Consider the following 22,662-nt stretch of genomic DNA (forward strand, 5'->3'; position numbering starts at 1 on the left):
GGCTGGCTGAACAAACTGAGAATCCTCCCCCTCCCGTCATCAGGATTGACTTCTCTTCCTTATTGGCTAGTTAATTTCTATTACAACCCTTAGAAATATTCTCTGAATTCATTTTTCAAACTCTTCTTAAAATTAGTAAAGCCAGCATTTCAAAAATACACAAGATGAGTGATGACAAGCACACACTATTTTTCATGCCTCCAGCATTTCAAGACACATGCACACATTCAAAGTACCTTTTACTGTGGAGAATAAAAAACAACTCTCATCTTGAAAGTTCTGAACCATCTAGAAGGAGAAAGCAGATGTAGTTAAGATCCAACTGTCCCTTCGTAACTGGTTAAAATTCGCAGTCAGAGGAAAATAGTATAATCTATATATTGCTGACAAGCACAGGACTCGACAGCCAGAATGGTAGCTGGTGAATGCAGGTGAGTGGTAACATTTATACCCACTGCCCTGGCAGCAGTGCCTGCTCATGGTGGTCCCTGAGGAACTAGTCAGTCAGCCATCTGACCCCTTGGGGAGCATCCCTGCTGGGTCTGGGAATAACGGACAAAAAGTCACTGCGTGAGTGCTCTTCCATTATTACTTGCTTGTCACTGAACACTGGAAGAAAAAACTATACTTCTAACTTACTGCTTTGTAAATTAGTCATCAAATAGTGGACAAAAGGAAAACCCATCCAAATGCCCCTCTCCATAAAAGGGGAGAAAGCCCCACTAACCTGCAGCCCCCCCCCCCCCCCCAGGGAGTGTCTAAATTACAAGGGGAGGGAGGAGAGCCAGTTAATCCTTGATGTGTATTCCTTAGATCGCCAGCATACCTGAAACTCTTGGTTATATATTCTTACAAATTTTGATCCCAACTCTTTGAAAAGGATTTTCATGAGTGCTTGTAACAGAGGTCACAGAATTTTTCTAACAGTGTGAATGAGAAAAGCAAATGGGCATGTCAGTTCGAGTTACCTGATCACTAACAAGAATGTGAATACCAGTGGGACCCTGTCTGTAAACCTGGTTAATCTGGTGGAAAGGAATATTAAACACCAACGCAAGTTTTCGAGCAACTTCTGAGGCAACCATTTCTTCCAAGTAGATTGCATGATAAACTGAAATTAAAAAAAAACACATAACAGCATTTTAGCAGTAATCTTTTATCTGTTTTCCACCTGGATCTATAAGACTACATATAAACATTAAAATAATTTTTGTACAAAAGGATCTACGGTTTTAATTTTTCTTAAAACAAACAGGAGTTGACTGCAAATGGGCCCGGGGATCTTTCTGGAGTAATGAAACTGAACAGATTGTGGTGATGGCTGCAAAACTGCACATTTACTAAAATATCACTGAATCATATAATTGCAATGGGAGGCTTTTGTGATGTCTAAATTATACCTGAAGGAAGCTCTTTTCAAAAAACGTGTTTCTAGCAATCTAGTTTAAAAACAAACAAAAACCTAAGAAGGTCCTAGTTTTTGATTCGGTAAGCCTATGAATGGGAGTTTATCCATTTATCCTAAGGAATAAAAGCCCCCCCCCCCCCGCCCCGCCCCTGAAACACAGTGTAAAAGACAGTACTCGGAAAGCTAAGGGTATGGACCATGAAGCCTCCTGCTACTCTACAGAAGGTCCCAGGTGCAGTCCACCTAGTATCCTGTGTTTCTTTCTGGAACATGTGACCTAGCAGCAGCTCTGTTGGCACAGCACCAAGCACATCTGCAGTGGGTCTGACTCTTGTAGGGCCAGCTCAATTACTAGTGATTCAGGCCAAACATTGATCAGGAATATCAGTGCCAGAGCTTTGCTTTCCCAAACAAGGGGAACCTCTGCCAATCATACACTATGAAAAGGTTAGAATTTGGAACTATAATTAGGGGAAGACTATAGAAATGATGTAGAGCAGGGTCACCAAACTACAGCCTATGTGGGCCAAACCTGCCCTCTATTTGTTCTTTGAAAAATGAAATGTTATCAGAACATAGTTATACCTGCCTTCTACATACTGTGTGTTTGATGCTACTATGCAGAGCTGAATGGGAAAAAGGCCCGATAGTCTGTGAGGTTGAAATATCTACTACCTACCTGGCCTTTAACAAAAAGTTTGCTGACCCTGATCTAGGGTTAAGTTGGCCTGTATTTCCATATACACCTCCACAAACACCCATGTCTGAGGATATACCTTCCAGAATATTACAATCCTGACCATATATAAATGGTGGAGAAGAGCTTGATGACCCATGCAGAGCTCCTATAGAACTTTTAGCCTTTAAGACCAAGACTTTGTATCTTTAGTCTTAAAATTCACAGCTTTTGAAGTCAAAATGACACCAAATGGGAAAGCTCATAACAGTAAATGCTTTCCTTGGGATTTTTACTAAAATTCAAACCACACAGTTTTCAGAGCTCTATGCAATACTAGGGCAAATAACTGCCTCTCTGAATTCCATAGCACACTTCTCCCTGGACAGTTCTCAGTGTGTTGCCCTTATTTTGTTTCAGAATGTGGGAAGAAGGGAAAGATGACCACATACTCACTTTACAAATGAGAACACATATGCTTTTTCCCCCTTCCAAAGACCGTATTATGAGGGGAGAGGGGCCAGGATTTTTATCTCTGCCCCGATCCACTCTATTACACAATCAAGGACACCTCCCAGCACTCGGGTGACAATGACGTAGAGTATACTTAGTGACACAGCTCACAGTGCTGGCCAGATGCTTGTCTGAGACAAGTCCACACACTCAGCTCTGACACCTGGGTGCATCTTTACCACAGGTGATATTTCAACTTTACTCCCCCTGTCAGTAAAATGGGTTAAAAAAAAAGAAAAAAAGAAAAAACCCTCCTACTTTCTGGTCAAGATGCCAACGTCATCATACTCATTGCACCTGAGGATTTTTTTTAAGGCAGCAAGCTAGTCTGTCACTTGTTAGGTATTTCTGGCGTGAAGGGCCATATAAATAGAGCTCCACCACGTGGCGGACATAACTGAGGCCGACAGTTCCTTACTCCCCAGAAGACGTGGCCCTGGAGCTCACTGCTGCCGGGACTCCCACAACAGCAAGTCGACAGAACTAATGGGACGGGGGCCCTTCAAAGTCCCGGTTATACCTCAGTGTCAGAGAGAGGGACAGGAAGCTGAGATACCCTCCATACCCACCGTAGGGTGTCCCACTGCCATTCTCGGCTCCGCCGCCTGCAGCCTGCTGCTGCCCTTGCAGCAGTGAGCTGCCCGGCTGCTCCTGACAGACATAGATGGTTAAGCGGGGCCTAACCGACCTGCAATCACAAGATGCCACTCATGAGCCAAAGAGAGAAAGCTGCCTCACCACACGTACAAATGACAACTACAGGAATCTAAGTTCTATTTCCTTATGAGAACTTTACAATGTTATTTCATTATACAAAATAAATTACTAATAAAAATATAAAAACACACACCTCACACCAACTATCACAGGTGGTCTAATCTGATGATCCAGACTCTAAACCACTGAGATGGTCTGTCAGATGCTGGTAAATTTAAGTTCCAGGATTAAGTCAGCAATTTAAAATCAGTAAGATTCAGTTTTAATGGAATTCTCACACAAGTCTAGAAATAGCAATGATAGTATATGAATCTAAAAAGCCAGCAGTTTACGGTTCTTTCATTTCAATTCACAATCAGAAGTTTACATTTTTAATAACTGTTTAGTAGTAGTCATATGACCTTGAAAACCATAGATTCTGTATAGCTCACCTAAATGAGAAGTTTGTTTTCTTGGCAACAAACCCAGTCGTCTTCAAGAAATCAGTACTGCCCATGTGCATTTCTACCAGTCTTACAGTCTATCTGCCCTCATCAGTGCCTGCATCAAATCTGGGCCTGCCCTGAAGGTGTACACAAAACAGTCTTCTTGTGAGCGCGACGCTGCCGAGGCTCGACAGCGCACACAGGCACACGCCAACCCAGTGTGGAACCCATTCTGCCCCGGGCCCCACACAAGGAAAGGTACACAAGACATTCCTTTTAAACACAGTATTTTACCTTGACTTCAGTGAATTATACAGCCGAATTCCATCGGCTGCACCACAAATTTGTACTAAATCTTCCTTTGTCAGTTTTAATAAGTCGGCACCTGGAGAACAGCATAAAGAGATTCCTCTCAAAGAAATGGAAAAAGAACTAGCAGATTGGCAGCTTTATGACATCTGTCTTCACAGTTAGATGTCCTTCAAAACCATCACAGGTCTCCTGTGTATATAATATACACAACAAAAGACAACACACATACACACACACCTGTTTCTCAGAGCCAAAGAAAGTGCTGGCTCTTCCATGTCCTGTATGAAGAAGGAGCTTAGAAGCCCAGAGGCTGATAAATCAGAACAACGAGCAGGGCCCGAAAGGAGTGTCTGTTCCAACACAGGATTTCACTGTCTGTATTCTGTCTGTATACTGTCTGTACACTGTACACTGTCTGTATCCACACACTGTTATTGTGTGGATAAACATGATTCTGACCTCAGATAATTTACCTTGAGTTCACCCAGACCAATCTTTTATTTTACAAAAAAAGAAAATGTAAGTCCAGAGTTTTGGGAACTTGCCTAAAGTAACATGAGTTGGAAGGACACCTAGGTGTAGGCAGGCCTCTTTCTGCACCAAGCAATGTCAAGTCAAGCATTCTGTAACCAGCAGCTAGTGTTAATCCTACCAGACCTGAGGCCCTGAACCTAACTGTCCCCTATACCTGGGCTCCTGAGCATTAAAGAGAAAAAATCAACATGATATAGAAAAATGTTAGTTACATGCAAACAAGTGGTTAGAATAAGATGGAACTTGGAGACATTGTAGAAAATAGGTCTACCTTTCATCTAGCGCCAATATTCCACCTTTGTGTGGAAATTACCTAAAAATTGGTACAGTGGTCTGAAGCATGGTACAGAAACAGTAATAAACCATAAGATTCCCCACAAATACTTGGTAAGTGTAAACAACATTATCTAGATCTGCTGTAAACTACAACAGAAAGGGGAGAGGGAGAGGCTGAGAATAAGACTGATCAGTAAAGCTGGTCATTTCTGAAGCTGGAGATGGTTACATGAGTCCCTCATTTCTTCTCTCTACTTTTTATGTGTGAATGCATCCCGTAATCTTTGGGTTTTTTTTGCCCCTTTTATTAACACTCAAGATGTAGTTTACTGGGAGAAATGAGATGCCCTCTGGGATTAAGGCGTGACTTCCATGACAAATATCCACTTACCTATGCGGCTAGATAATGGGGTTATCTTTCTTTTTTTTGAGGGCTTGAATGTGAGAACCTAATAACTTTACAAGTTTGTAAAAGAAATAAAGCACTTCTTGTGAGCACTAGCATTGATGGAGTCAGTTAAACAAAGACAGGCTCTCTCATCTCTCTGGGACCAACTACACACCTCTGAAAACAAGGCTCCCAGTTGTGACCAGAGACCGTGTGTGCACATCCTTAACCCTCCACAGAACTGGACAGATACTCATGTGCACAGCCCTCTACGAAATGTGAATGTCCAGGAGGCTCAGAGCAGGAACTCAATCTCCTCCTCACCATTCTATTGTTGGGAAGCTCACAGGGCAAAGGCCAGAGGCCAAGCCACGTGGTCACTGGTCAGAGCAGAAAGAGCTTAGTACTCTCTAGATGGAAATATGTGCCTGTCTAATCTAACAGGCATAACCTAGGCCTTCCCTCAGCTCCAACCGTTAGAGTTTTTGTGCTGGTTTTACTCATCTGTCGTCGTCTTTTTTATTTAAATATGTTTTTATTGATTTCAGGGAGGAAGGGAGAGAAAGAAAAATCAATGATGGGAGAGAATCATTGACTGGCTGCCTCCTACATGCCCTCTCCTGGGGATCAAGGCCAAAACCCGGTATGTGCCTTTGACTGAAATTGAACCTGGGACCCTTCAGTCCACAGGTCAACGCTCTATCCACTGAGCAAAACCAGCTAGGGCCACCTGTCTTCTTTATGGGAGTTCAAGATGTGTTTCCCTCTCACACACTGAAATTTTTAAATTTCCAGTTTCTGCTTAATCATAGAAATGTGGCTGGTAGCACATGACTTTCATCCAGTACTTCAGAGAAATAAAAAGCTACATGTGAATGACTAATCATCATAAGCATAGCAGGAAATGGCCCATACAAAAGGAAGCCATGTTCTTTGTGAAATCAAGCTTTCCTCTCGGCTGGGTATGTGCATACGTTCTGTCCTCTTAAAAGGCTCAAGATGCATGTTTATAACCACAGCACTGTGGGCACTTTCCTGTGGCCCAGTGTTTCTCAGGACATGTTGGTCAGTGTTTTGTAGGAAAAGGGTCCCAGGGCCAAATATGTTTGGGAAAAATCTCCCACCTGGTGTATCTATTGCTGTCCCTCTAAATAGTTTTCTCCTGTTGCACAGCTTAATCCCTGTTAAAACCCCAGTAAATATTCTCTTCGCTTACTATGCAAGACTACACTTAAGTACTATAAAAACCATCCCTGAGCAGTTCATGCCATGCAATACTACACAGCAACAAAGAGGAGCAAACTACTGATACACACAACCACCTGGAGAGACATTACACTGAGTGAAAAGAAAGCCAATCTCAACAGGTCACATACTGTATGATTCCATTTATATAACATTCTTAAAATGACAAAATCATAGCGACAGAGAACAGATTAATGGTTGCCAGGGATGAGGGATGGGGGGCGGGGGTTTAGGGCTGCGTAAGGGAAATCCTTGTGATGGCATACCTCTCATCGTATCTTCAGTGGTGGTTATACAAATCTATGCATGTGATATATGACACAGAACTATATATACACAGTGCACCAATGTCAATTTCATGATCTAGATATTGTACTGTAATTATGTGAGTGAATGGTACCCTGGAGCATCTCTGTACTATCTTTGCAACTTACTGTAAAGAAAAAATTATTTCTAAATAAAAAGTTATTAAATGAAAAAAATGCATAGAACTATATGTGCCTGTACACAAACGAGGGCACACAGAACTGGTGAGGAAGTAGATTGTACTGATGTCAGTTTCATAATTTTGATAGTGTACAACAGGTGTGCAAAGTATTACCTCTGGGGGGAACTGGGTGATAGGAACACGGGACTTCCTGGGACGTGTTTTAACAACATCTTATGAATTTATAATTATTTCAACATTTAAAAAAATAAGGTTAACAGAAAGTACAGAGTACACCCACACAAACATACCTGAAAAATTGGAAAACAGTCTTGTGTAGGAAGAAAATCTGTTTTTGAGCAGCCACTGCTGTGTTTCCTGGGTGGTGGCTGAAGGCTGAAGTTGCTATTAACAAAGAAAATGAATATAAATAGAAGAAACTATTCAAACCTATAAAAACATAACCCAGGCCTCTAAGCATGTTATAAAGAACATTGAAACAAAACACAAATCCTCCAAGTCTGAGGTAAAAGAACACCCAAGGAGCACTCAGTAACCCAATCACTGACTCAAGCCTCTGTCAGAGCCTTAAAAATACAGGCCCCCGAAAGCATGTGATAGATAGTTCAAGGAACAAGACACTTACTTCACTAGAGGTTTGCAAAACTCCATCTCCCTGATGATTTGGGGAAGAAGAATTGCTGGGGAAAAGGAAGATGGGAAGGAAAAGATGGTTATGGTTATTATTTATATAAAATCAAGACATTAAAGGCTATTAAAATTAAGTAAACTTAAAAAAAAATACTGTGAGAGAGAGCAATATAAATTTGCAATAAAAATGTTGGCACAGCCCTAACCGGTTTGGCTCAGTGGATAGAGCGTCAGCCTGCGGGCTGAAGGGCCCAGGTTTGATTCCTGTCAAGGGCATGTACCTTGGTTGCGGCCACATCCCCAGTAGGGGGTGTGCAGGAGGCAGCTGATCGATGTTTCTCTCTCATCAATGTTTCTAACTCTCTATCCCTCTCCCTTCCTCTCTTTAAAAAATCAGTAAGATATATATTTAAAAAAAAATGTTGGCACAGCCCTTGCTTGTTTGGTCTGTGAAGGGTCCCAGGTTCAATCCCGGTTAAGGGCACATGCCCAGGTTGTGGGCTTGATCCCCAATGGGGGGCAGGCAGGAGGAAGCTGATCGATGATTCTCTCTCATCATTGATCTTTCTATCTCTCCCTCTCCCTTCCTCTCTGAAATCAATTATGTGCATGCATATATATATATATATATATATATGAATGTTGGCACAATTGGTCAGGGGTGAATATGATGAGATTAAGACAGAAGACTTTCTTAATTTTTGCCTTTTCTTTCTCCATCTGTGATAGTAAAAGATTCTAGTTCTATGAAATAAAAGGGCTCCAATTATCTCCAAGTTAACAGGAAAATGAAGGACACTCATTCATTTTAGTTGGGGGGGAAAATATGAGAAATCAAGAAAGATAAACAATTGAAAGTAGGAAAACAATGAGCTATAAGGAATGGTATGATAATCCTAAATCAAAATGATATCCCTTTTAATACATTTATCCATTAGAGGGCAGAATTCAAGAGAACAAAAAACAATAGCATACCACTATCCTTTTGTTTCTAAGGTAAAAGGAAAATGAGAACCAACTGCACAGCGGATGCAGCCCCCTCTCTGGTCTGGCTCTGACTCCTTTCTTAGCACTCGTACGGAAGTTTTACTTGGGTTTATTATGTTGATTGTTCAGCATCCTCCTCTATCCACTGGAACTTAAACTCCTCAGAGAGGAATTTGTCTGTCATTTAAATGTCACAGCACCCGAACAGTGCTGGGTGCACAGTGGGCTCTCAGAAATAGCCAGTTAATTATTGAGTACATCAATTCACAGCTTATCTCTAAAATCATAATTGTTTTCTAAGATGATTCAGGCTGGACTTGACCGAAAGAAGAGCCCCCTACATGGCAACATGCTGGTCTCCTGGTCTCTGAGCCCAAGATTGTTTTTCTACTCTTAAAGCACAATAACTTAAAAGGCTGCCTCATCAGCTTTTCCATCTCAGGGGAAAAGCATGCTTGTGTCCCCTCAAAATCGTATACTGAACCCTTACCCAGAGTGTGACAGACAGTATTAGGAGGTGGGGCCTAAACCTGCTATCAACAGGGAAGTTCTGATCTGATCTGACTGTCACTATTCCTTCAGCCAACCCCTAAGAATGCAACGTCTCCTCGGGACATCACTGCAGCACTTCGAGAAGCCTGATACACAGCTCCTGCTCCTACCCGCTGCTCAGGAGACTCTGATTTGCACATCAAGGCCAAAGAGTAGAACAAAGTCCACCATTCCCATTTCTAAAGCCACTTAAGTTCTTTAAGGGTAAAGAGTTATTTAAAAAAAGAGTGTATCTATTAGGAGGAGGAGAAATGGAGCAGAGAAATAACCCTTGTGTAGTATGGTGAGCATTAAATTAAAGACAAATGTACTTTATAATGATTGCCATCTTAACTTACTGATTCAGAGTTTCACCTTAAAATCTCATTGTTCTGCCGAACCAGTTTGGCTCAGTGGCTAGAGCAGGGGTGGGCAAACTTTTTGACTCGAGGGCCACAATGGGTTCTTAAACTGGACCGGAGGGCCGGGACAAAAGCATGGATGGAGTGTTTGTGTGAACTAATATAAATTCAAAGTAAACATTACGTAAAAGGGTACGGTCTTTTTTTTTTTTTAGTTTTATTCATTTCAAACGGGCCAGATCCGGCCCGCAGGCCGTAGCTTGCCCACGGCTGGGCTAGAGCGTCAGCCTGCGAACTGAAGGGTCCCAGGTTCGATTCCGGTCAAGGGCATGTACCTTGGTTGCAGGCACATCCCCAGTGGGGGGCGTGCAGGAGGCAGCTGATCGATCTCTCTCATCGATGTCTCTGGCTCTCTATCCCTCTCCCTTCTTCTCTGTAAAAAATCAATAAAATATTTAAAAAAATCTCATTGTTCTTTCTCTGTCCATGAACTGCATTAATGTTCTTTTTATCTCAGAAAGAATATATCTTGAAATGCCCCCCTTCTACAACTTCCATAGTCTGTGAGTGTGTGAGGCACCAAGGGCCAGGAGGAAAAGGCGGGCAGGTGAAGAAAAGTGATTTCCCCCGAAATGGAGGAGGCTATTTCCCATGACCACATGCGTCAGATAAACAAATGGGAAGGTAGCTGTAAATTGAGAGAAAGGGAAACAAAGGAGCATGAGCATCAGTCAGCTTCAGGCACACGAGACACAAAGCAGATACCTGTCTGGGACGCTGCAGGTGCTCTGCTGGGGGGAGGTGAAAGGGGGCGCTGTGGAGGGACTGTTATTCACGTAGGCTGTGGGGGTGTCCGGCCACGGAGAACACTAAGGATAGAAACAAAAATAAATTAATCATATGCTTTTAACGGGTGTGGAAGAAGACTTTGTATTTCACAATCTAGTCTGGCCAAACAAGAGTATAAAACACAGGACACCTGACACTCATCACGCAGCGGCATGGGGACATATGTTTCCTTCTATGTGGCAAGGAAAAATTTCACCTGCTTTATGTGTCTAGATACTGATTAATTTTAGGGAAGCCCAGAAGTGATGATAGCAGCAAAACGTCATCATTTTAAATGTATATTTATATACAATTTGCTGTCAAGAACTTTTTGCCTCCCTCTTTATCAATTCTCCAAAAGGTGCTTATCAAGCTTTAAGAATAGCAGAGGCAAAAAGGATTCATAAGCAACATCTGACATCACACGGTGACCAAGACAGTGCCTGTCCTACCTAGTGCTCCTTCTGCCCTCACCAGTACCCACCTGCCTCCTTCACTTCTCTAGGATTAATAATCCCCAAGTAAGCTGAGACCATTCCAGTACCAAAAACACCTGTGTATGGTACTGCCTATACCTACCTATCCACGTGTGTTTATTTCTTGTATTTTCTGGACAAGGCATAGTGAACTAAAGTATTTTTCAGCTCTAGACACAATTCTAACCAAAGATAACGCACAGCTACAAAGACACATCAACGTCAAAAGCATGCTCACAGGCCAGCAAGGTGTCAAGTAAAAATCTTCAAGCCTGAGCTATGGAGGGAATCCCATCACTCACCCCACATATTCTTCCTAAAACTAATCTGCCTGAGGATGCCCCTGGTTTCAAAGGTCCCCTTTCACAGTCACTCTTCTCCTACTTTTCACAAAAAAGGCTTCAGATCTCATGATGGCTACCCATGGGGTATAAGATTCTCCCAAATCAAAGCAAAAAAATAAAAATAAAAAAATTCAAAGATTTAGGGTAGATACTAAGAAAGTACATGACTCTGCCCTAGCCAGTTTGGCTGGGTGAATAGAGCATTGGCCTGTGGACTGAAGGGTCCCAGGTTCGATTCCGGTCAAGGGCATGTACCTTGGTTGCGGGCACATCCCCAGTAGGGGGTGTGCAGGAGGCAGCTGATCGATGTTTCTCTCTCATCGATGTTTCTAACTCTCTCTCATCGATGTTTCTAACTCTCTCTCTCCCTTCCTCCTTGTAAAAAATCAATAAAATATATTAAAAAAAAAAAAAAAGAAAGTGCATGACTCTAAAAATGGGGAGTTAGAGGATATGAGGGGATAAATGGTTTTAGAAGACTTGACTTGGGGTGGTGAAAACACAATATAGTGTATACAGATGATGTGTTGTGGAATTATGCACCTGAAACCTATATAATTTTATTAGTCACCCCACTAAGTTCAATAAAAAAAAAAAAAAAGTCTGTGGGTTAATAATATTTCTTTTGCCCCTCAAAAACAAACAAAATTTTTTTTAAAAATTCTTCTCTGTGTTTCTGGTAGCTTCCAATTATTTGCTTCCAAAACAATTCTGGAGGATCTACCATCAGCTGACACAGTACTGAAATAATCTATTAGGGTCATATAAAATCCATCACTGGGATATTTGGCAGATAACGCAAAAGGAACTTCAAGACCTGAAAGACACTGTCGAAAGGAAAATAAATATCTAAATAATCTTTTTCTTATCTATAAAAAAATCTAGAATTAGGTTCTGTTCTGAGATGTATTTCCAATAGCACTTCTATTTTTATATTTAAAAAATTCTCATCAAAACCTGTATGGTCCTGCCTGGTTTGGCTCAGTGGTTTGAGTGTCATCCCACGCACCGAAGGGTCTTAGATTAGATTCCTAGTTGGAGCACATTCGGAAGGCAACTGATCAATGTTTCTCACATCAAGATCTCTCTCTCTCTTTCTCTCTAGAATCAATGAAAAAAACACACATATCCTTGGATGAGGATTAAAAAAATAATTTCTATGATTTGTTGTTTTGAGAAGTTGGTACCAATAATAAAGTTTAAATTTTTCAACTGACTCAAGAGCCTATGGCCACAGGAAATTTTAAAAATTAAACTTCTCTCTCTACATATATATATATATTTATATATGTGATAAAATTATTAGGGTGATAATTAAAACATTTTCAGGCATAATAGTATGTCATATCACGTAAAACTATTTAAGGGGAGTAGAAGAGAAAACAGATCAAGAAGGTAGAGCAGAGTAAAGTTTCATGAACTTTTAAAATGAACAATGGTGGGGGTCAAATTGCTATGGTAGTGGAGTCCACAGAATACACTTCAGAAAGCAATGTAAATTATCTTAATTTTAAATGCAAACACTCACTACGTCAGAAAATGGTCTCCTTTTGCAGTGATTTAAATGTATGATGAAAACTTTCAGATGTCAACCTAAAAATGTGGAAAGGAGTATATTCTTTCTTAAAAATTCTTTGACGATGGGAGAGTCATGACCACTAGTGTGAAGGAGCTAAAAGGCTGTGCAGCACTCTGGGGCAGAAAGGAAGTCTCTCCAATGGTTACAAGAGCTTAAAGCAACTGACAGCCAGCAGAAGCATTGATACAAGGAAAATAAAACAGAAACCCCGAATCTTATTATTTACAACTGCCCATCATATATCCCTTCAAAAATGGGGAAAATGATGCACTTATTGTTTCTACTACTATCAACTTTCAAAAAAAAAAAAAAAGGAATTTACTGGCTGGACAGCATTTCACTAAAAACCTCACACAACAAGGCCCATTCTTTTACTTTCCACCTTAAAAGTAGTTACCTCCTCAGCTTATACAGTTTGAGGAACCTAAGAGCATGTGAGCCAACAGACAGATCAAATAACTATGGGTATGCCATGCTCATAGCCATCTCCACTACCCAGAAGATCTTCTTGCTGCACCATCCTCCTCAGATACTAAATACCACCATTAGCAAGGATAACAGCAAAATAATATAAACCTTTTAACGTCAAGCCTCCCAAAATCTGCCTTGTAATTTTTGCCAGCTGTCTACCGAGGAAATGAAGCCATCAGAAGTTCCAGGTTAGTATGGCAGAGCAGCGACAGCGACACCAAATTGCCTGAAACTTCATAAACGTACCTATTTTCACTTACACATCTAGACTCTTAGCAGCAGAGAAGTAGAGCTGTTAATACCTGACTTCTAAAACTTGCCCAATAAATAAGAGACTCGATTCACTCAGCAGTAGAAAACTAGTGTTCAATGAAAGCTGGTTTTATGGCAAAGCCTCTACTTTTAGAAAAGAACAGATTCCAAGTTCTATAATGGCCACCAAGCACCAAGACCTGCCTGCCTGTGTTTCATAGATTTCTCTAGCAGTCTCAACCCAGAAGGGAAAGGCTACCAAGGAATATTTTCACAGTTTCTTCTACCTGGTCATTCTGCCCTGTCTTTAAAAGTAAGCAAAGGTGCAGGGCCTGTGTTCCTGAAGGCAACCTGTAATCCATTACCTGGCCTGCACACTTATAGTCTCGGCTCTGGTGCACTGGGAACAGAGTCCCTCCTCAGGGGGACTAGAAAATGACGACCCACCTGAGACTGCAGAAATCGGCAGCCCTGATTTGAGTCAGTAAAATACAGCTCAGAGGCAAAGAAACAGACACACCAAGTAAGGGTTTTGTTGTACAGTAGCTCTTAGGAACCAACCACAGTGCCTCCATTCCATGTGGGACCATTTCCCACAGCACCTTTTAACTTTAACAGATGAGTCTGGAGATCCCTCTACCGACAGCCAACTGCAGCTATCCAACACTAAGAACAATGCTGCCTTCCTCTGCAGGCACCTGAAACAATGAAATGCTGCAGACTTTCTTTTTAAAACAGGTTTCCAAGAGGAGCTCTAACCACCCTTAGGAATACCAAAACAATGCAGCCCGGGGCAGCAAGCAACACACACAAGGAAGATGTGAAATCCCAGGCCAATGAACTGCTGACGTTTTGCATACTTTAGACTTGAGTCATTAATAATTTAACAATAATTTTACCATCTTCAGATTAGCTCTGGGCTCGAATAGATTTAATTTATTAATTATGAGAACCCACTCCTTTTAATTAGTGAAGTAGTTTTTTAAAAAAAGTGGAAAGTGATTCGAGTTATCAGGATCCCCCTCCCCGCCCCCCCAAAAAATGTAAGAACCACTTGTGATTCTTCAGCTGGGAAATCAGAAAGGCTAAAAACAAAATCGGATGGAGTATATAGTTAGTTGTTCCATACAACCTTTGACTGGCATTAAAAAAAAACAGTTAAAATGCAACAAGTGTGCTCACCATCCTTTCAGATTTATTGTACAGAGAAGCATTTAAACATTTTCAGTCAATGCTTTTAACTTGGAAATGATGTTCTAGTGATTGTGCTTGTGACTTTTGTAGTCTACAAATAGACACGTTTAAGAGTGAAAAATTCAATTTTTGGTACCTTCATAGGATGAAGACTGTAATGATAGTGTAGCCATTAATACAGCTATATAAGAAAAGGTTTAATGCTCTGTGTTTACATTTACTGTGGATATATAGCTGATCTAGATTGTTAGATGGAGAGTTGTGTCATAAAGGAAGAATTTGCTATACTCAAGCAGAGAAAGCTCATAGTCAGCCAAAAATCTCCTGGGTGTATGTTGGGGGGATCCGGATCTGAATATAGAAAGGTGCACTGCTCTGGCCTGAAGCACAAGTTCATGATGCGATGCGAGTTCACAGTGCATTGCAGAGAGGAACACTGATGCGGTCAAGGCCATTTTCCTACCAGTGCTGCCAAACAGGCTTTTAAAAGCACAGACAGACACACATTCTTACACTACATGCAGGGAAATGTGACACAAAGTATTGCGTATGTTAATGTCAAGCTTGCTGCCATCATTTCTCTAAATAGCCATGAAATTTTCTTATCAGTTATACACATGAGGAAGCAAAACCCTTTAAAATTAAACAAAAATGATAACTATTTTACTAAAGAATGTATTTTTAATTAATTTCAGTGCTCTTAAAGGAAGTGTGTGTGCCGAGGAGGGAGGGAGAAAGGGAAGGAGACAGGGAGGGAACACATTTCTGAGTGTCATTTTTCCCTCCAAAACCACCCAATAAGGTCAACTTTGTTTTTAAAGTGTTAGATTTAGGAAATTTTCCTCAGCGAGGAACAAACAGAAAGCAGGAAGTCTAAACAAAAGCAAATTAAATCAAGACAAGGACATCAAAAACAAATTTGGCTTTACTTTTCAGTGGAAGTAGGTCCTATATCTAACACTGCACAAGGTTTCTTGCACAATGAAAGGAGAAGCAGAAGTCCCTTACACTGCCTCGCTTTGCCAGAGAATCACCGTAGTCTGCTGGCAAAGTCCGCTTGCTGGACTTTTTCTGCTCATGTTCAACTGCATCTTCAATTATAGGCTCAAGCCTCATCTGGACAAACACCAAAGATTGGGATCAATGTCTTTTCATTATACAAAGAAAGATCCAATACCCTGTTTTATGTCTCTGCAGTCCAATTAAACAATTGCATGATTAGCAGGATTCAAAGTTAAAGAAAATGCAAAACCCCAGCAGTGACAAAAATCAAACTTTCTAGGCCCCGGTTTAATCTCTAGTCAACTTCAAGGTTTTTAAGGTCTGTTTCTAAGACCTGATTGGGATTTCAGCATCTTCATTCAAGATCCCACCCAGGAAACTAATCCATTAAAATCCCAGAATTTAAATAATGTATTTCCCCCACAAATTTCACAAGAATATGTCAAACTACCCCCCAACCTTCCCCAACCCCTTCTTGGCAAAGCTCATCCTTATAAATAGTGCTAATATTCAAACCTCTGCTTCTCTCCAGACACTAAAATGTTGCTCTGCATTACCTCTGTGAGGATTGTGGTATCATAGGATGGCTGATACTTTTCTTTTTCGTGAGCAGTTCTCTTCTCCATCTTCTCTCGGTCAGTTTTTTGCTTCCGGTCTGCACCTTTAGGCTGAAAAACAAAGTAGATTACTTTGTCCACCAGGTTCCAAACAACTTTATAAGCAAAACTGGGCTTTCATTACTGGAAGCCTGGTTTCCGTCTCTTACCTTAAAAACTTTGATTTGGCAGCTAGCTGAGTGCAGATGATCTGTATATTCTCCATTTTCATTCTGCTTAAAGGTGTCAACCTGGATCCTGAAAGGCACCCCCTTTTCGCCTCCATGCTTCCGTGGAGTAAATTCTGTGCTGATGCAGTGCACCTGGACAATTGGAGATGGATTCAAAGTACCATCCACTGGTTTGTCCCTCTGGATGCCCTGTCACCGCTATAAATGTAAGGCCCTTTAAAACAAACTCCCACATCTTAGCCAGGTGTCTGTTATGAATTTCTGATTGTTGTTAATATATGGTTTTCCTTTCACAAAGCCAGCCGATCCTTTCTGAACTTTCTGGGAATGAGCTCTTCCGCGATTCCAAAGCCTCTCCTCTAAGAACTTGCTCTGACCACGGGCACAGCAGCACAGAGGCTTCCTGCCTACTTCCCCACCTGCACTCCAGGCCGCATACTGCTCTCAGGCTCAGCTAAGCCCTGCATGTGGCTCAGTCCACAGCAACCTTGAGCTCATCATTCAAAGCTTCCACTGTTGCCCTCTATTGCAAAATACCAATCATCTTACTGTTATTCCAACCTCCATCAACTTGCAATACTTTTGCCTGGGGAACTTCCACGGCCCAGAAAGCCCACCACTTCTTACCTGTAGCCATCTAAACCAGCGGTTCTCAACCTGTGGGTCGAGACCCCTTTGGGGTCGAACGACCCTTTCACAGGGGTCGCCTAAATACATCCTGCATACCAGATATTTACATTACAATTCATAACAGCAGCAAAATTACAGTTATGAAGTAGCAACGAAAGTAATTTTATGGTTGGGGGTCACCACAACATGAGAAACTGTATTAAAGGGTCGCAGCATTAGGAAGGTTGAGAACCACTGATAAACTCTTCTGTCAACCCTTCCAAAGGTCCTAAGGGCAATACTCATCTTCCATCACTCTGTACCCTCTCCTAATACCACCATGGAGACAGCATTAGGATACTTCACAGGATCAGTAAACAGGTCTTGGTAATTTCTGACTGTTACACATCCTGTAATACACATCCTGTCTTCTAGTGACTCTCAAAGTGAAAACTGACCTCTGCAGGATACTGTGCACAACCTGAGATATAAGGCCAGCTCCTTCCTCTCTTTCACTCACTGTATATCTAGTTATCCTGTTAGACAAACAGCGTGAGAAAATATTCAACGAATACGAACCATGTTCCTAGTGACTACTAATTAATGAAAGATAGTATTTGCCAGGCCACAAAAATTCAAAATACCAAAGATTCTTTACTATTCACAAAAACTACAGTCTACATAGGCTGGTCAGCAATTAAGCAGTATGTTTTTTCTACGTAAGATTACCTACTCAGTATATATATATATATATTTAAATATACTTTTATTGACTTCAGAGAGAAAGGGAGAGGGAGAGAAAGATAGAAACATCAATGATGCGAGAGAATCATTGATCGGCTGCCTCTTGCACACCCCCCACTGGGGATCGAGCCCACAAACCGGGCATGTGCCCTTGACTGGAGTCGAACCTGGGACCCTTCAATCTGCAGGCCAACGCTCTATCCACTGAGCCAAACCAGCTAGGGCCCTACTCAGTATTTTTAATCTTTCCACTTACAAATCTGAACATCCTGGGTATTAGAATTACCATGGGTTTTACGGTATATATTTTTTATATATATATTTTAAACTTCATCTCTTAAAGATACAAACTGAGTACTTATGGTTGACATGAAATGCCTGAGAGTTGCTTTAAAGTATTCCAAAAGGGGGAAACTACTAATAACTGTTGAAGAAAGGTGATGAGTACACAGAGAATTCATTCTATTATTCTCTTTTGTGATTTGAAAATTTTAGTATTAGAATGTTGCTAACAGAGAATCTTAAAACAGTACATTTTTTTCCGCCACACCTTTTATTTATTTTCTAATATATTTTATTGATTTTTTTTACAGAGGAAGGGAGAGGGACAGAGAGCTAGAAACATCGATGAGAGAGAAACATCGATCAGCCACCTCCTGCACACCCTCCACTGGGGATGTGCCTGCAAGCAAGGTACATGCCCCTGACCGGAATCGAACCTGGGACCCCTCAGTCCACAGGCCGACGCTCCACCCACTGAGCCAAACCGGTCAGGGCGGCCACATCTTTTAAAATAGCAGCTTTGGTTCCAGAGAAATGCATCTTATGAAAAATGGAGGTTTTGATTACTGTTACTACCAGTGGTAAAAGTAACATTTAAATAATGCTTCACACGTCAGCTTGCCTTCACTTGTGTTAGTCTATAATAAGGGATTTAGTATATTAACTCCAATATTTTAAAAAAAGACACTGCCAGATAGTTTACAAATAAGCTTTTAAAGACATTTTTATCATGCATCAAGAATTCAACCTCAAAAAAAAGAAAAAAAAGAATTCAACCTCATCCATGACCTTCTAAAAATGACGAGGCTAGTATATGTCTAATAAAGTAAAAAATCCAAACCTGAATGAAAGCAGATGTGCGTTTTGCAGGGTCCCACAGAAATTCAACCGCATTTAACTGGCTGGGATTTGTCCTTGTGTCAATTATTCCCACAGACATTGGAATATCTATATTTTAAAAAGAAGTTACATATAAACTCACTACTAAGAATAATTTAAAAGCTCACAGCTTACGCTAATTATGTTTTAGTGAAAATGTTATACCTCTATGCTGCACTTTGTTCTTCCATGTTCTCTGTGGTCAATCATTTCAACATCAAAACCCACCTAATGAGTATCAGACTTTCTCCCACCATGGTTTCTTTTTCATTTTAATCAGAATATGATGGATAATACCCAAAGGAGAATTAAATGAATGGTTTCCAACTCATAATATTACTGGCTCAGGGTCTTTCAGTTACACCAAAACTCTACAGCTGGTCCTCACACAACATGGGTGGGAACTGCACAGGTCCACTTATGTGTAGAGTTTTTCAATAAATACTGTAAGTGTATTTTTCCTTCCTTATGATTTTCTTAAGATTTTCTTTTCTCTAGCTTAAGATCTCAGTATATAATACACATAACATACAAAATGTGTTAATCGACTATTTATATTATCTGTAAAGCTTCCGATCAACAGCAGGCTATTAATAATTCCATTTTGGGGGAGTCTAGTTATGTGCAAATTTTTCACTGCATGGTGGTCAGCCCGTATCTCCCAGCGTTAGTTGTTCAAGGGTCAACACTGTAAACTATAAAACAACTCAAGGCACAGAGAATCCATTCACACCAAAACACTCCACACAATTACACGTGGTGCCAACATGGGTGTAACTAAAATGCTTTTATATCTCTCTCCAAGGTCTTCTGACGGTCACTGTACCTAAATCAAGAAGTCTATCTCCTGGGCGATTCCACTTCCAACCTTCGAGTTGCTGATGCTCTGTATACTGTAGCCGTCTATCATGGAATACGACTCTTATGATGCTCTATGGAATAAGTGGGGGAAAATGAGTACTTTAAAAATGTCGATGAGAGAGAAACATCAATCAGCTGCCTCCTGCACACTCCCTACTGGGGATGTGCCCGCAACCAAGGTACACACCCTTGACCAGAATCGAACCTGGGACCCTTGAGTCCGTAGGCTGACGCTCTATCCACTGAGCCAAACCGGTTAGGGCCCCTCATGTTTTTACTTTTAAAGAGAAACTTAAAATTTTTGTAGTGGTGGTAGGTCTTTGAACACATAGCTGCAAGTAAATTTCATACGGTACATTTCCAAAGGGCTTTCACATTACACCAACCAACAAGTTAGGAGCTTTAAAATAATGAAGTTAATTTTTTTGTAAAAACTCTTGCAGCAAAACTGCTTTTTAAAAATCACTGCAATATCTATTAGGAATGTAAAAAGATCGACCTTACCTTTACCAATTTTCCAGTGATCTCAGGCATATCTCCCATTTTCCGATTATCCAGCATCCGAATTTCATAAGACTGACCTATTTTTAAAGAAATTGTGCATCAAAAACAATCCACATAACGAACATTACTGTGTTTAATAAAAAATATTAACTATCTTTCAAAATATACAATTACACAATGTTCATTTGTTAAAAAAGCAAATTCAGGTTTATTACCTTTTCCCTGCAACCCATACTATCCTTTCCTTCTTACAGTATTATGTAAGACTAAAAAGAATTTGTCAATGTATTTTCATTTTTATCTATTACTCTTACATTAAATTTACATTATACATATATCCATTACCTGAGATCAACTTTTTATAACAGCTTTTCAAATATATATATAGCCCTAGTCAATTTAGTTCAGTGGATAAAGCGTTGGCCTACAGACTAAAAGGTCCTGGGTTCGATTCTGGTCAAGGGCATGTGCCCAGGTTGTGGGCTTGATCCCCAGTAGGGGCATGCAGGAGGCAGCCAATCAGTGATTCTCTCTCATCATTGATGTTTCTCTCTCTCTCTCTCTCCGCCCCTTCCTCTCTCTGTCTCTCTCTGCCCCTCTCCCTTCCTCTCTGAAATCAAAATTGGATCCAATTGTTCCTTTATCAACCAGTGAGTTTTTCCTATAGCTAAAGACTCTGTGCATGTGTGTTCTGTAAAATTTCTATCTCCAGATGGTATTGTTAAAATTAATTTAAAGGCAAGCACTTGTAAGGACTGGGCATTCAAATGTTTTTTAAGTTCATGTGGTCTAAGTTTAATTTTTAGTAAATAAAATCTAGCCTAAGCTAAATTTGTTGATTAAAAAAAACAAAACATAGAGTCAGGACCATCAATATTACTGTCTTCCACCACCACATTTTTGTCTCACTAGAACAGGCCCTTCAGGGGCAATAACACACGTGGAGCTGTCCTCTCCTATGACAACATACTTCTGGAACACCCCCTGAAGGACCTGCCTGAGGCTCTTCTTGAGGTGCCCTCTTTACAGAAATATATCCATGTGCTTTGCTCATTTCTTTTTTCACCAGAGATCTGTTTGTACACAGATAGTGCACCATGAATATTCCTCTCCATTAATGAAAGCCCTTCACTGTTGGGGTCCATGTTTTCAAACTTTTAAAGGAATTTGTTGAGGTCTGCAAAAGCTTCTGCTAAACCCTTCGCTGTGCCATTTTCATGGGAGTTCTTTTCCTGCAGTTTCCTTCTCTTGCCTCTTCTTCAGCTATGCATTCCTGTTCCAGTTCCAACAACTCATTTATCAATTTCTCAGGAATCACCTCTAAGAGCTCCTCAATGTCATCCTCATCCACACCCAAGTTAAAGTTGTTTGCCATCTCAACCACAGCCTTGTTGATCTTTGCAACCTCGTCTTTGGCAAATCCTTTAAAGTAATGAAAAAACTTATTGAGTTTCTTCTTCCAGGTGCCATTCATATCTCCTTGGTAACATCACCCACCCCAAGCAAGGTTCTTGCTGCAGTCATAGATATTGCAATCCTCCAGAACTGCATCAATTGTAGCAATAGCCTAGAAAAAGATCCTCCGCAGGTACTAGGTCTTAAAAGGTGCCATAACTCCTTCCTTCTTTGTTTGGAGCAAAAAAGTAGTGTTTGGAAGGAAATACGACTTTGATATTGGGATGAAGATCACCAAAAGGAGGATGCCTAGAATATTATCAACAAAAAGTAAAATCTTGAAAGGTATGTTATTTTCCAAATAGTACTTCTCCATTTTGCTGGCTTAGCAATGCAGGCCAGCGTCTTAGAAGAGGAGGTGGGTCATCCATGACTTCTATTGCTCTTGCAGTACACTAAAGTGTGTGCTTACTGACAGGCCCCAGGACGCTGGGGCTCTCACTGTGCCAGATCACGAAGGGTGTGAGTTTGTAGCCTGAAACCTTGCCCCTAAAATAGACTTATCCCTATAGCCTGGCAATGATTTGGCTTCCTTATGGATGAAAGTTCTTTCAGGCATCCGTTTTCAGCGTATGAAGGTTTTATCCAAAGTGAATATTTGCTCTAGCAAGTAATTTTCCTCCACAACCAGCTTTATCTAGAATTTCCAAAAATTTTCAGCTACCTTCTCATCAGCACTTGCAGACTCAACACTCACTTTCATATCTATAATAATAAAAGCGTAATATAATTAGACCGGACAGCTGAATGACCTTCCAGATGTCCTTCTGGACGAAGCCGGGGCTGCGAGGGCTGAGCTCCTTGCACAAATTTCGTGTATCGGGCCTCTAGTTATCCCATATAATAAAAGGCTAATATGCAAATAGAACTGCGGAACAACCAAACCGGTCGCTGTGACGTGCAATGACCACCAGGGGGTGCACGTGGAACATGGTGGGTGTCG

General features: G+C 40.9%; 1 protein-coding gene across 2 annotated transcripts in view; it reads right to left on the reverse strand.

Moving 5' to 3' along the window:
• Positions 1-22,662, reverse strand: part of UBP1 (upstream binding protein 1) — a 41,317-nt gene that overhangs the window by 4,764 nt on the left and 13,891 nt on the right. Inside the window, exons 3-15 of one of the 2 annotated variants that reach the window (XM_081106206.1) lie at positions 20,265-20,341; positions 19,726-19,831; positions 18,862-18,968; positions 16,365-16,517; positions 16,156-16,266; positions 15,605-15,712; positions 10,218-10,321; positions 7,568-7,622; positions 7,233-7,326; positions 4,034-4,124; positions 3,167-3,285; positions 969-1,111; positions 237-288 (exon numbers count right to left, since the gene is read on the reverse strand). In XM_081106206.1, the coding sequence (XP_080962332.1) occupies positions 237-288; positions 969-1,111; positions 3,167-3,285; positions 4,034-4,124; positions 7,233-7,326; positions 7,568-7,622; positions 10,218-10,321; positions 15,605-15,712; positions 16,156-16,266; positions 16,365-16,517; positions 18,862-18,968; positions 19,726-19,831; positions 20,265-20,341 (1,320 nt within the window). The remainder of the gene's footprint in view (positions 1-236; positions 289-968; positions 1,112-3,166; positions 3,286-4,033; positions 4,125-7,232; positions 7,327-7,567; positions 7,623-10,217; positions 10,322-15,604; positions 15,713-16,155; positions 16,267-16,364; positions 16,518-18,861; positions 18,969-19,725; positions 19,832-20,264; positions 20,342-22,662) is intronic. The other variant, XM_081106207.1, reaches the window with a different exon arrangement.

This window comes from Myotis nattereri (assembly GCF_964212035.1).
Source record: "Myotis nattereri genome assembly, chromosome: 14".
Classification (NCBI taxonomy): domain Eukaryota; kingdom Metazoa; phylum Chordata; class Mammalia; order Chiroptera; family Vespertilionidae; genus Myotis; species Myotis nattereri.